The sequence below is a fragment of the Paroedura picta genome, chromosome 3 (assembly GCF_049243985.1).
Source record: "Paroedura picta isolate Pp20150507F chromosome 3, Ppicta_v3.0, whole genome shotgun sequence".
Lineage (NCBI taxonomy): Eukaryota > Metazoa > Chordata > Lepidosauria > Squamata > Gekkonidae > Paroedura > Paroedura picta.
Genome location: NC_135371.1, coordinates 131,580,394 through 131,595,122, shown reverse-complemented (window position 1 = coordinate 131,595,122; position 14,729 = coordinate 131,580,394). Strand labels below are relative to the sequence as shown.

At 43.2% G+C, this 14,729-nt stretch overlaps 1 protein-coding gene across 1 annotated transcript in view; it reads right to left on the bottom strand.

The window, feature by feature from the left end:
* HID1 (HID1 domain containing) overlaps positions 1-14,729 on the bottom strand; it is a 68,415-nt gene that overhangs the window by 44,104 nt on the left and 9,582 nt on the right. The window contains exons 2-3 of the mRNA XM_077327874.1: positions 10,685-10,834; positions 4,386-4,556 (exon numbers count right to left, since the gene is read on the bottom strand). Of these exons, the coding sequence (XP_077183989.1) occupies positions 4,386-4,556; positions 10,685-10,834 (321 nt within the window). The remainder of the gene's footprint in view (positions 1-4,385; positions 4,557-10,684; positions 10,835-14,729) is intronic.

The following is a 14,729-nucleotide window of genomic DNA, read 5'->3' as shown; positions in this document are numbered from 1 at the left end:
CAATCCCCCATGATGATAAGCACATCATTTTTTGGCGTTGCTTCTAGAAGGTGTTGTAGGGCTTCATAGAACTGATCAACTTCATCCTCTTCAGCAGCAGTGGTTGGGCATAGACCTGGATCACTGTGATGTTGAATGGTTTGCCTTGGATTCGAACTGAGATCATTCTGTCATTTTGGGGATTGTATCCCAAGACTGCTTTTCCTACTCTCTTATTGATTATGAAGGCTACTCCATTTCTTCTGCAAGATTCTTGTCCACAGTAGTATACCTGATGGTCATCTGAATTAAATTCACCCATTCCTGTCCATTTTAGTTCACTGATTCCTAAAATGTCGATGTTCAGTCTTGTCATTTCTTGTTTGACCACGTCCAGCTTACCTTGATTCATGGATCTGATGTTCCAGGTTCCTATGGAATAAAAATCTTTACAGCATCGGACTGTCTTTTCGCCACCAGTTACTTCCACAACTGAGCGTCCTTTCGGCTTTGGCCCAGTCGCTTCATTCATTCTGGCGCTACTCGTACTAGCCGTCTGCTCATCCCCAGTAGCATATTGGACACCTTCCGACCTGAGGGGCTCATCTTCCGGCGTCATATCGTTATGCCGTTATGGAACTGTCCATAGAGTTTTCATGGCAAAGATACTGGAGTGGTTTGCCATTTCCTTCTCCAGTGGATCACCTTTTGTCAGAGCTCTCAGCTATGACCTGTCCGTCTTGGGTGGCCCTGCACGGTATAGCTCATAGCTTCACTGAACTACGCAAGCCCCCTTGCCACAACAAAGCAGCGATCCTTGAAGGGGGAACATAATGTATTCGTATATTATTAATCATGTGGTATTTTACTAAAATGTTGATTATAATTTACAAATAACTTGAATGAGAGTATATTGTTTGAAAACTACAAGATATGAGTTTGGAGAGAATATCTGGAAGAGCATGGGAATTAATGTATGTTTGTTCCAGAATAATATGATTTGTAAAAATGTATCTATGTGATTACTGATTATATTGATATTTATTATTTTATGTTAATTAGGGGAAGTCACTGAGGAAAGGTTTAGTCCTTGAAAATGGCATAGCCACCTAGATACTGTTCTGGCTTGATCCTATTCTACCTACAAAAACCTTTGGAAAGAAACCCAGAATATCAAATCATTGCAAATTTTCTATTTCATCTGGAACATCATTTGGTTGTTTTTTTTAATTTGATTTTAAAAATTATTAGCAACCAAGCCCTTTAAACACAGTTTCCAAACTGTATTGGGCTAAAAGACAGAAATGGCCAACTGAATTGCCAAAAAGTCACGTTCCATCCCTTATCTATATTTGTCATGACTGGCAAGAGCTTTGATGTTGGGAAAAAATCTAAGGCATTTTCAACTTTATAATTTTTGCATATACTCACTCCCCCCACCCACAAAAAATTAATTATGTTCCCCCATCCCCATAGCATGTGGTTAGTGTGTAGTTAATTCTCCAGTTTAAAAAAAATCATATTTGTACAAGAAAAAACCCAACTGAAGAAGTAGACTAAATAAGTTCAGAACATGCATAGAATGCATAGCCGGAAGGAGATGTGCCACAGTATAGTATAGCCTGATCTCAGAAACTAAGTTGGGTCAATTCTTGGATGGGAGACTATCAAGTCAGACTTTGCAGAGGGCAGCAAAAGCAAATGGCCTTCACTTAATCACTTGCCCTGAAAATCTCATGGGTTCATCAGTTGGCTGTGATTTAACAGCACTGTGCACACACAACAGGAAGACAAACAAACATCACTGGGCATTGGGAAAAATAAACCAAAGATTCACAGATCTTCCCAAAAAATGCAAAAACATCGTTTTATCCCTTTAGACCCAAACTAGCCCTGCTTTTTACTAATTTCATAATTTCTGGCTATTTATAATGGCATTTATATCCCACCACTCCCACTGACGTGGTGGGTAGCAACAGACATCTCACAAAAAAATCCTACTAAAGCAATGATAAAATCAGTCTAACCCACCCCCTGGTGACAAAAAATTCCTACCTCCCCATTGTACCACAGACCCTGTGATACAGTGCCTTGGGGGATAATTCCAGGCGCCCAAAGACATGGCTAGCCAGCAAGGGGCCCAGATCTAACTGCTCTGGCCTCAGCCGAAGTCCTGGTGGAAGAGCTCCATCCTGAAGGCCCTGCAGAACTGTGAAAGTTCCACCAGGGCCCTCAGCTCTCCTGGGAGCTCATTCCACCATGTCAAAGAAACTCACCTGATGAGCACACAACCCTTATGTGTTGCCCTTTAATTTGAGGTTGCTTAGGTTGAATGAAATCAGCTGCTTGCAGCATTAGTTTCATTCCTGTCCATGACAACTTGTATGTTTGAGAGACTTGCAATGGGTAAGAATTTGTTTCTCTTGTTGTCTTGTTGTGTTCATCACTGTTACGCGTCTTCTTTACTGTAAACATAGGATATAAGATTCTATGCCTTTTTGTTAGTTGTTGATGTAATACTGATGAAGATTTTGCCCTAAATGGGTATTTATTCTGGATCTACAGTCTGAATAAAAGACAAGTTTTTCTTTAAACAAAAGATAAGACATTGTTTTTAAACTTCTAGGGCAAGTCTTTTTTATGTAATAAAAAGAATACACATTGTTTTTCAAATATCTTTAGTTTCTTGCAAGCTGTATATTTTCTTGCCTGAACTCTATTCAGTTGTTATATTCTACCAGTCAGGAGTCTGGGAGGGAGAACAGGAGGGTGGATTCAGGCCCTCCACTCTAAATCTTTGTTGGGAGTGTATCCGTTTTCAAAGAATTAGATGCCTGCTTCTGTAAAGCCATTGCTGCTGCTGCCTCTTCAAGGAGCAGAAAAGAATATATATGTTTAAAGGGCCTTACGTACACACCAGTGCTCACCTGCTGAGAGCACAGTCTTGTCTTGGCAAAGAAAGTGAAATGTACTAGTTTGCTGGAATGCAACAAACAAAAGGAGAGATTGTTTTAACAAACTAACGAGTTAATGTACAGCATCTGTGAAAAGGGAGGCAGGCAAAGAAGAAAGCGAAGGCTAGTAACACATGGTTCCTGGCCACATCCACGCCCATACATTCAAGACAGTAGTGAGACAATAGGGTTCCAGTCAGTTCATGCCAAATCACTGTTTGTGAATTCTTCCACTGCAACAGTTTGCAGATAAGCATTGCCTGTACTCTCCAGAATAAATGAGTGGGATCAATAACAGAAAACAAGGCCAGGGTGGGAGCACCTACTGTCACTCTCAACTTGCCTTTCAATCTGGAAAGTTAGAAGGTCCTATTGCTTCTCTTATACCAAAGCCAGACACCTTTACAGGCACTTAATAAAGTATATGAGGGAGACTCACTCCACCATGTAAAGATTGCACACACAATGGAAATACAGTAGCTATCTCATAACATGAAACTAAATAGCCTAAATCTGCATGAATTAGAACAAGAGATGGAGGGTATTCAGTCTTTGCCACTGCCCACAATCACTGCAGATCAAAATTATTCCCGAGCAGATGCTCAGGATACAAACCTGAGGGATTCATATTCACTAAAAAGTAAGAAAAACTCCATATTCTATTTTCTTTGTCAGGACAGCATTAGTCACATTTTAAATTTTCCTTCCTACTCCTCCTAACTTAAAATAGAATAGAAGGTTACTAATGCCCAGAGGAGAACGGTGCAATGTTCTTTAAATGCACATGAGTAAAAACTAGACCAAAAGTGACAGACTCATTTCCTGCTTGTTCATCACTCTACTCATTTTCAGTCTTTAACAAGCCTCTTTGAAGTGTGCTGCAGTGGTCCTTTCACAGCAATGCAAGAGATACAGGATGCAGATCCAGACTTTTTTTAAAATTTCATTTACCCCCCAAATTGTTCCTCAAAGCTCTCCCTTTCTCCATTTTACCCTCACAACAACCTATGAGGTTGGTTAGGCTGACCGAGTGATACTGGCCAAGGTCATTCAACAAGTTGCCAGAGCAAAGTGAGAGTTGGGATTCAAACTTGAGTCTTCCAGATTCTAGTCTTGCATTTTGGCCACAAACTGTGCAGGAACCAAGCCTGTCCCTTTCCATCTAGTTTTCACCCTCAGACATAACAAGGGGACACTCTGGGCATTAGAACAGTCTTCTCTTCTAGTTTCTCTTGGTTATAGGAAGCTGTCTGTGGAGGAGTCTGGGAAATCGAGATTCCAAGGAAGTTGCAACCGTTGCCAAACATTTCAGTGTAGAGCTATTCAGAGCACAGCCATGCATAGGCATAAGGCCAGGTTCCTATTGTTGGATATTACGGCTCAGTGATATTAATCTTCCTGTAGCTCTGCCATTCCTTTGGATAGAAATAATTTAGTTTACAGAATACACACCCCTCCTCGCCCAGCCCCAGGAACAGTTGACCAAAAGAAGCCTCTCCAGTCAGGATCCTCAAAGATATAGGGTAGGATGCGGGTTAAGAGGCGGCTGCAATTCAGGACAATCTGCTTTTCTTTCTCAGAGTGGCAGCCACTCTCAGCTCCTTGCACCAGCTTTTCCACTGCCTGAAACAACAGAGATACAACAAATGTCACAGGCACACAAGTACCGATTTTCACCACAGACACGCAGCAAAAGTTAGAGTTGTTTACAGCAGGCCCATTATACCATGGACACAACTTTAAAATCCACATAAACAAACCACTTTGTCCAACGTAAGAATCTCATTTTCACTCTAAATCCAGTTCCAAAATTTAAAATGCAAGTGTATGCCCTTTAAATATTCCTTTCTGTTAAACAACAAAAAACAGAGGTTGTCTCAGTGCTTTGTAATGTACAAACAGAGTGTTCCGTACCTAAGTACAATGTAATGGGCCAGCCACAGATTAAGTAACTCGATAGTCTATAGGTCCTGTGCTGCTGGGAATATGAACAGGTGTCCCTTCTGTTCAGCAAACAGCAAGAAAAGAGAGGGGGGAATCTCACTTGACTGAGGTTGCTAAAGAGTAGAAGGTTTCTGCACTAAAAATATTTTCAGTATGGGAAATATGTGGTTGGATTCTGAGTACTGTCAGCAGGACAAAAGTGGAACTTTAGCAGTCCCTTTCAAGCCCCAGAAAATACATGTCTTGGAGGTCTGAGATGAAGGTCATAATTGCCCTCTCTTTCTCCTATCAATGCAGCTCTGCTGACAGAAGAGAAAGAGCAATTTCATCCCCTTCCCCATCATAATGCCCCAATTTGCATAATTGTTAGCCCATGTGTACCTTCCATGACCCCAAGAATCTACTTTCCAGGGGTCAAAAGGGGCTGCTAACAGGATGAGAAAGTCTGAAAGTTGTTTTACTCAGACTCAAACACATGAGTATATTTCAGGTTATAGCAGGTGAATTTGCTTAACAGTTCTATGAAACTGTAACTGCCAATGAATTGGCCACCCACCTAATCTCTGCTGCATTGTAATATATCATCAGGGCCTCAGAAAAATGGAACAACAATAAACAGAAGTGGGGATAGGCATCAGTAGAAAGGTGCTGGCTCAGTTCCTATGGCTATCAAGAGAGCCAGTTTGGTGTAGTGATTAGGAGTGCGGACTTCTAATCTGGCATGCCAGGTTCGATTCTGCACTCCCCCACATGCAACCAGCTGGGTGACCTTGGGCTCGCCACAGCACTGATAAAACTGTTCTGACCGGGCAGTGATATCAGGGCTCTCTCAGCCTCACCCACCCCACAGGGTGTCTGTTGTGGGGAGAGGAAAGGGAAGGCGACTGTAAGCCGCTTTGAGCCTCCTTCGGGTAGGGAAAAGCGGCATATAAGAACCAACACTTCTTCTTCTTCTTCTTCAACCTTGAGTGATGGGATTCAAATGGATTTCTACAGTCCAGAGCAGGGGTAGTCAAACTGCGGCCTCCAGATGTCTGGCTCCTGAGAATTGTAGTCCATGGACATATGGAGGGCCGCAGTTTGACTACCCCTGGTCCAGAGTGTCAGTAGCAGGTAGAACAGCACTAAATAGAATGAAAGGATAGAGAAGGATTCAGAATTAGGGAAGTGGGACAAGTAGTCCTTCCTTGCCAGAAACAACTACCAGTGTTTAACAAGGAAAATTCAAACTTGTGTGTATGTTCCTGCCTTCACCAACAAATATGTTTGAGACAGAGTGCCAAGAGATCTCTCTACAGTTGTAAAGACTGTGTAGAACCAGACTGTGAAAAACTATTAATTATAATTATACAGCTACCTCATTCCTATTACCTGTTCATCTGCTGAATTCCAAACCTGATACCTACCTGACTATTTCCCCATAGAAATTAGTTTTTAATTACCATCAGCCCCTCATGTGCCATCATCTGACATATATGAAAGAATGGTTTTATGTCAATTTCTCAGTTCTCTAGGCTTGGTCACCACATATCTATATCCAGTTAAAAAATTGGATGGGACAGATATAAAAAACAAATAAGAAGAAAAGGTGCTGCCCCAATGATCTGGGGAAAATATTACAGAGACAAACCCAGTCATGCCATATATACAAGAAAAAGAATGAATCTCTTGAGAGAAAGAAAAGTTTCCTATGACCAAAGCCAAGGGATAGCACACTGAACACATGTTCTTCAACCACTCTTGCCCCTTTAATTGGAACCCCGCTCTACAAGACAAAGAATTGTGTAGTGCTTCCTGTACAAAAAAAATCAAACCTCAAAAGTGGGATCAAGTAGTAGTTTTCAGCCACCAATACAACAGCCAACTTAAAGCCTGAAATATAAGGATTTCAAAGTTGGTTTACTAAAGAACAAAAAAGGGTTTTATAACTATTTTGCTTTTGAGTATAGCTTTTATAACTATTTGTCCAAGCTCTGCAGCCTCACCTCCTAAAAACATCCATTTAGAAACACATATCTGCCTTATATCTTCAGCTGTGAAGACAGGTGAGAAGAATTCATTTTGCTAAGAAGCTAAATGAAAACGCCTCTTCTGTTTTCACTGTTTTAGACGTAAGGCAGATACCTATTCCTGAATGGGCCCCTCATACCCCAGCTCCAGGAGTGGCTCCAAACGAATATATCCATAGACTGTGCAACCAGCTGGAAATAGCTTATGTGGAAGTCCAGGGAAACCTGAAGTACGTCCAAAGTGATACAAAAATGACAATACAACCAGGAAACCCAAAAGAGGGGATGAGGTATTAATGAATCAGAAGGTGTTACCCATTGCAAGGACCATACTAAATCTTATAGATCCTGGAGCCTCTATCATATGAGGTACAATGTAGCCCAACTTGGAGTCACTGACAACACATCTAGGATATCGAAGTATGGTAAGGTGATCAGATTTTAACATTGGTAAAGCGGAACACCATTGACCGGGGGGGGGGGGGGGTTCTTGATTAAAAATTTGGTCTATATGGAGCAACAAAAAGTTTCATAGAACATAAAAATAGTATTATAATATATAATTTTTAATTTCAACATAAGTACAATTTGTCAGGTATCCCCAGATGTCCCTCCAAAAGTGGGACAATCTGGTCACCTTAAAGTATGGCAACCTTGTGACCCCCTTGCTTGCCACCTCCCCAAACACCCAGGAAACCTTTCTGAAGGAGACCTGCCATGGAGCCCAGCTGATCAGTCACTCAAGAGGCCCCAACTTCACATAGGATTGATCTCAAAAAGAGAACATGCAGTGCCTGCTGAAAGAGATGTTTAAATTCTTCTCCTAGTAAGCCAGCAAGGCGCCATTGGCCATGCACTGCATATGTACCCAGCCAAGCAAGATAACTCAAGCTCCATGGTGTCCCATTCCCCAGATGTGGTGGGTGGAGGTTAAGCAAGAGATATATTATGCCTTGAGGTGATAGAACACTTCCAGAATGCCTGGCGAAGCATCAATGTACTTATGTGTTTGGTTCTCGTTGGACTTTCACAAAATCATTAAGATTGGTCAGTTTGTGTATCTGATGCTTAGGGCAGAACTCCTAAAAACAGCTCAGTATCTCACAGCCCTCGTACCTTATAAAGGGATACTGGCAAGCCTCCATGCATCTCACTGAAGGAAGAACACAGCCTTTGCCACACCCCAAAGACTTTTTTAGTTCCACATTATGGCCTTCGGGCTCCACCAACCACTTGCCACATCCCAGCGACTGCAGACCAGGCATTCATCCAACAGCTCGACAAGGTGGGGTAGCATGACCCAGCAGGGTCCATAAAGGCCAGAGGAGCCCAGGATGGCAACAGCAACACAGTGCTCATAGCGGCCCTGCTCACTCCCAAGATGCCAATGGCAACAGTCCCTGTGGAAGGGAGGTCTACTGTTGCCCCGAGCTGGCACCCCCACACTCCAAAGGGGGCACAGCTAGAGAGAGCAGAAGTAGGGTCTCCTGCAAGCAAAAGCAAGATCAGAAGATATGGGAATGACCTGGCTCCTCCCTTGCCCCAGTGGGTCTCAGGGCAGGAAGGACTTAGTCAGCTCAGAGAGGGAGGAAGCCTAGTGAGAGGTTCCTACACGTGGCCAATGAAGGTGCTCCCAGCCTCAGGAGTGGAGGAGAGGCCCAATGGGAAGCGTGGGAGACAGGAGGGGGAGACAGGAGCTCCTCACAGTAGGCCAAGGAGAAGAAAAAGTCAGCAACCCGGGCTGCTTAGAAAGGGTTGACTAGCAGAGAGGAGGAGGATACGGGTGACCTAGGAACTCCCTCCCCTTTCATTCTGAGGCCTGGTGGCTGCCGAGTCAGCAGAAGGCAGCATTGCCCCAGGGACAGATATGAGTTGTAACAATAGAATATATTAATTATTAAAGAAAATAGTCAAGCGAGCCCTACTGAATAAAACCCATAATGGCTTTTGCAAAGGTAAGTCCTATCTCACTAACCATTTAGATTTCTTTAGAAAGGTCAATAAATATGTGGATAGGAATAGCTCAGTAGTAGGCATCCGCACACAAAAAAAAAATCCAGACAAATGGCTTCGGCTGAATTGGAAAGGGTCCGAATTTTTCCCTGTCACCTCTTCCCTTCCCAGGCAATGGAGAGCATCTCTGCTGCATGAGAAAGGGAGGAGGCATTTAAAGGCTGATCATGAAGGCTCAGCTGTTGGCACACCATTTAATGTCTTCTCCCCCTGCCTTCTCAGGCGCTACCTGGGAATGGAGAGGGTCATGTCCCTTTCCCAAGGCCAGTCAGCTACTTAAGGATCAGGGAGTGCAGGTGCAGACTTCCCCTCACCTCCATTCCACAATGAGAACTGGCAGCCAGCTGCAGGTAGCTCTGGGAGTGCGGGTGCAGGCTGGACTCCTCTGCCATATGCACTCATTCTTCCCTTGAGCTGGCTGTAAGCAGTTCCAGAAGGGAGAGTGAGTGCAGAGTGGAGGAGTCCAAACCACACTTGCTCTCCCCGAGTCAGGTGCAAAAGCCTCAGGGAGAGTGGGTGCAGACTAGATTCCTCCACCCCGCACTTCCTCTCCCCTTGAGCCATCTGCTGGGAATGGGTGAGTCAGCTCAGATACATGATAAGAGTACTAGGGCTGGTAGTTTTTAACATTTTTATCAATGATCTGGATGAGCGGATAGGGGGATTCCTCATTAAATTTGTGACTGATGCGAAATTAGAAGGAGTAGTGAACACCTCAGAAGATAGAGATAATGTTCAACAAGATCTGAACATGCTGGGAAACTGGGCAAATGAGAACAAGATACAATCCAATAAGGAGAAGTGTAGAGTTCTACATCTGGGTCACAAAAATGAGAAGCATGCATACTGGATGGGAGATACACTTCTGGGTAGCAGTGTTTGTGAACGTGATCTTTGGGTCCTTATGGACTGTAAGCTAAATATGAGCAGACAGTGTGATGCGACGGTAAAGAAGGAAAATGCAGTCTTGTGCTGTATCAACAGAGGTATCACAACAAAATCACAATGTGTCATTGTCCCTGTGTGTACATTGGTCAGACTCCACCTGGAGTATTGTGTGCAGTTCTGGAGGCCTCACTTCAAAAAGGACATGACAAAACTGAGAGTTTCAGAGAAGAGTGAGGAGAATGATCCGGGGTCTGGGGACCAAGTCCTGTGAGGGAAGTCTGAAGGACTTTGGAATGTTCAGCCTGGAGAAGAAGAGATTGAGAGGGGGCATGACGGCTGCCTTTAAGTATTTGAAAGGCTGTCTCTTAGAGGAGGGCAGGAAAAGGTTCCTGTTGGCAGCAGAGGATAGGACCCACAATAATGGGTTTAAACTACATGGAGAATGATATCAGCTAGATATCAAGAAAAAAAAATTAGAGTCAGTAGTTCAGCAGTGGAATGGAGGATGCATTGGAACTCTACAGTACAAGATCATGAAACAACCATCATGAATGATTTAGGCTGATCCTGCATTGAGCAGAGAGTTGGACTAGATGGCCTGAAAGGTCCCTTCCAACTATGATTTGATGATTCTATAACCTAAATAGGAACAAACGTAAGAAATGTATTACCTAGTCTAAAAAGGCATTCAGAGTTATTTTTTAAAATACACTTACCAAGATCATCCCATTTCTTAGAAAGCCAATATCTTCCCTCCTCACCATCTCAACAGCACACCTGAGTTTTTTTATTATTACTGCTCAGACAGCTAGTTTGAAATAAGCAGCTATAAAGATTTGTGTGGCTACATTCTGAAAGAAAGAAAAAAATACTTCCAAGAATGCAGAGACTTCTTACCTTGTAACACAGAGTAGCCAGATTTGAAGGGGATTCTTCCCTCACAGCTCTGATTTCTGCAGCTGGAACTAAAGCAAAGACATCTTGTACTGAAGTAGCTGTATCTACCCAGAACTGGTCCCAGAAGGCATCATCTGTTGCCTCTACAGGCTAAAAAAAGATAAACATTCCAAGAATCACTTTGGGAGGATGGAATTCCACACAGGGATGATAGCAGTTAAGGAGTACAGAAATAAATTACAACCTACACTGATTTGGAGCTATTGAGTTAACTCTTTAGCATTTCAGCTCTTAAGATACCATAGTTGGACTTAAGATACCATAGTTGGACTATGCTGGAAAACCCTGCTAAATGGTGAAACCTTGCCAGCCTTCACCGTGGCAATAAAGCCTTTTTTGTCTTGAAGAAGCCCTTTTGACAAGCATAAAACACTACCAATTTGAGTATGGTATTAAATCGTTTTGTTAAGTGCATTAAGTCCAGTGTCTCAGACCTCTTCATAGTAAGTGCAGCTATTTACCTAAGCATGGTCTATAATGTCAACTATGGTTAGAATTATAAGGTGCAGACAGTCCATAGCTTCAAAAAGTCCCATCAATAGGCTATAATTGCATATCTTCACATTTGATTTAACAAGATATAACTGGGGAAGGCACTGGCAAACCACCCCGTATCAAGTCTGCCATGAAAACGCTAGAGGGCGTCACCCCAAGGGTCAGACATGACCCAGTGCTTGCACAGGGGATACCTTTACCTTTATTCAAAAGGATTTATTTAATTCTATAATTCTGATCTTTCATATTTCAGACACCTCATAAAAATCCTTTAATGTAAGTGTTTATTCACAAATTCTGTAAAAGTTGACCTTTCACTGAGAAACAAATTCTGCCGGTATGACTATTATCTCACAGGCAAAGTCTTCTGAAATGGCTTCAGCAAAAGGGTTGTTTTGCTTTTTAAAAGTGGGAAATGTAACTCCCATACTTGTATCTGGTTCCCCCACTACAACAGCATGCAAACAAATAAGCCAAATTACATTAATCTAAAACAATACTATCACCTTTATTATGGGATGGCAAATGTAATTGAATAAACAAATATCTCGTACCACAGTAAGGCTTCCTCCCATCATTGAATTACTCTCTGTACTCTACAGTGATTTTGAAGACCAATGAAGGCCCAATTAAACAGTTCCGCAGTACCTGCAAAAGGGAGCTCTTCCACCAGGCATTTGGTTGAAGTCGACCTGAATTCAATCACCTCCCATTGGCCCCTGAGCCCCTTCCCATGAAAACCACCACCAATATGCCCATCGCATGGGGCCATCAGTATGTTACAGTTCAACTGATGTTCTCACCATGTTTGTTCCATTATTATATTGTTCTGTTATGGCTGTATTGCTATTGTTCAATTTATTATGTCATTTGTACTGTTTTTCTCCAGTTCTATATAAACTGCCCTGAGCCTCAGGGGAGGGTGGTATATAAACATAATAAACACAATTGATTGATTTGGAAAGTACAAGGTTAGTAGCAGACATTTTCAAGAAATACAGAAATGGGTTTTGGAACCATTATTTACAAAGACAATAGAAAACTGATACAGAGAAGCAAGGGGCTCTATGGAAGAACAAGGTGCTATGGTAGACAGTATACGCCATTTACTGAATGGAGTTAATTAACTGGTCTGCTTGATTTTGTGTATTATTTATTCACTAGCTTCAAAGCTTCCTAAGAACGGGTCTTGAAAGGGTCCCCTCCCCTGGTCCCTGGCCAGGCAGCTTAAGGTGGCCTTGGGCAGCAGCTCTCAGCCAGATCAAGTGGGGTGGGCAGGGGCTGGGCAGCTCATTAGCAGGGCTGACAGAGCTTCTTAGCAGTCACCTAGTCAGCTCCTTAGCAGTCCTTAACAAGCAGTCAGCAGGCCAAGAGGCCCTCGTTAGCAAGCCCTCCACCATGATCCTTTGCCCAGGGCCTCTCTCCTTACCTGCTGCTGACTCCAGGCACTGAGGCATCTGAGAGCAAAGAGGCTAGAGTCCAGGGATGGAGGGCAGGAGCCACAGGGACACGGCCAATCAGGGAAAAGCTGGCTGCACCCTGATTGGCCCTATTCCAACTTGGACAGCCGGACACGTCCCACCCCCTAGGCTGTTACATAAATATATAGAGGAACAACAATGGATAAGGGTTTACTTTTTCAACTTATACACCACTCCCAAACTGGCCAGCTCATGGGTGCTTACAACAGGTTTAAAATAACAAATAAAAATACAAATATTAAAACCACCCTAAAAATTACCCAGCCAAAACCAACCCAATAGCAGCATCATTACACTGATCATACGACAACAACATGCTCTGCTGCCTGCTCACTGATGTTATCTGCTAACTGGCAAAGGGGCAACTACCCTCAAGGAGAAGCCCAGATGGTGCTAACATCCTTCAGTCTGGTCTCAACCAAATGCCTGGCAGAAGAGCTCCATCTTACAGGACCTTTGGAACTGGACCAGCTCCATCAGAGTTCTCAGTTTTCTGGGAGCTCATATCACCAGGTAGGGGCCAGGACCAAAAAGGCCATGGCCCTGGTCGAGGCCAGGTGGACTTCTCTCGGGCTGGGGACCACCAACCTGCTAGTATGTGAAGAGCAGAGTGCTCTCTGGGAGGGAGGGGGGAGATAAGCAGACAGGCTTTTTAATCAGACATTATAATGAGCATGATCCATTTTATACATGGAAACAGATATTATACATGTGTAGGGACCACCTGTGTCCAAGCTCTCACACCCATTCAACAATTATATGTAGAGGGATTTAAGTAAGAAATTTAGAAAACCATGTTGTTTATGGGCTTTTACATCAAATAATCAAATAAATAATGTTGAGTATTCTGTATAAGGATTCTCATTCAGTCATACTCACGCACAAGTAAGCTTTGTTCCTTTAAGTAAGTCAAAACAAGCATTTAAATCCGGACCGTTTACATGGTTGTCATAAAAGTTCAAAAAGCAAACAGTTTTTACCTAGTAGCTATTCTAACTTATGAATCATGGAATCATAGAATCATAGAGTTGGAAGGGGCCATACAGGCCATCTAGTCCAAACCCCTGCTCAACGCAGGATCAGCCCAAAGCATCCTAAAGCATCCAAGAAAAGTGTGGCCCATTCCGCACAAGGTTCAATGTGGCAAATTGGTTTCGGAAAGAAAAAGCGAAAATTTAAATAATGGAATTCGGCATAACACATACCTGCCTTTGTAGTAGAATCCAATTGCGTTTCAATAATTTCCCACAGGTTTCCGGTCTCGGCAAAAATCGCTAGAAAGGAAGCGATTTTTTCCGCGCTTTGTCCCGCCCCTGGCCGTCAATCAAATGAGCAGCCAATGGGCGGTTGTTAACATGCTCCGGAAAAGCCCCTTTGCCTTTAAGAACAGGGTTTTTTTAAAAAAAGAAAAACACACGTTGCAACAAATATGCCTTGATTCCTTGCTTCCTCCTAACGTAGATACCCATCTAGCTGGCAGCTGGCGTGTGAGCTGCCGATTCATCGTTGCCATGCTCCCGAGTGGAAAAAAAATCACACACACACCCCCGTGCACGGGCGTGATTTTCGGCCAAAAATAAAGGGAACTTGCAAACAGGGCTGTGTTGTGCTTGGTGACTTGAGGTGAGCTTTAAAGCTGCTCTGTGGAGGGACTGCAGCCAGAGAAGCCTCGCTGGGTGAATGAAGGCTCGCCGGTTTATTGCTCGCTCCAAGAAAAAAAAATGGCGATCACTTCGCCGGAAGTTCAGAGGAGAGAGCCAGGGGGAGGGACTTTGCTGAAACCGCAACAATGTTAATGCACAGGTCTTTCTCGCTAGTGTTGCAAATTGCTTGCAAGACAGTAGCACTTTTCGGAGGGTGAATCCACTTTTTGGGGTTTCCCTAGAAGCGCTTCAACGAATCGCTTTTAGCGGGACTGTTTCAGGAGTGTGGCAGATTGTGTATGACGTCGTGCATAACTGCATATTAGTAGCGATTACAATTTGCCACACTGCTGCAACATTGAACTT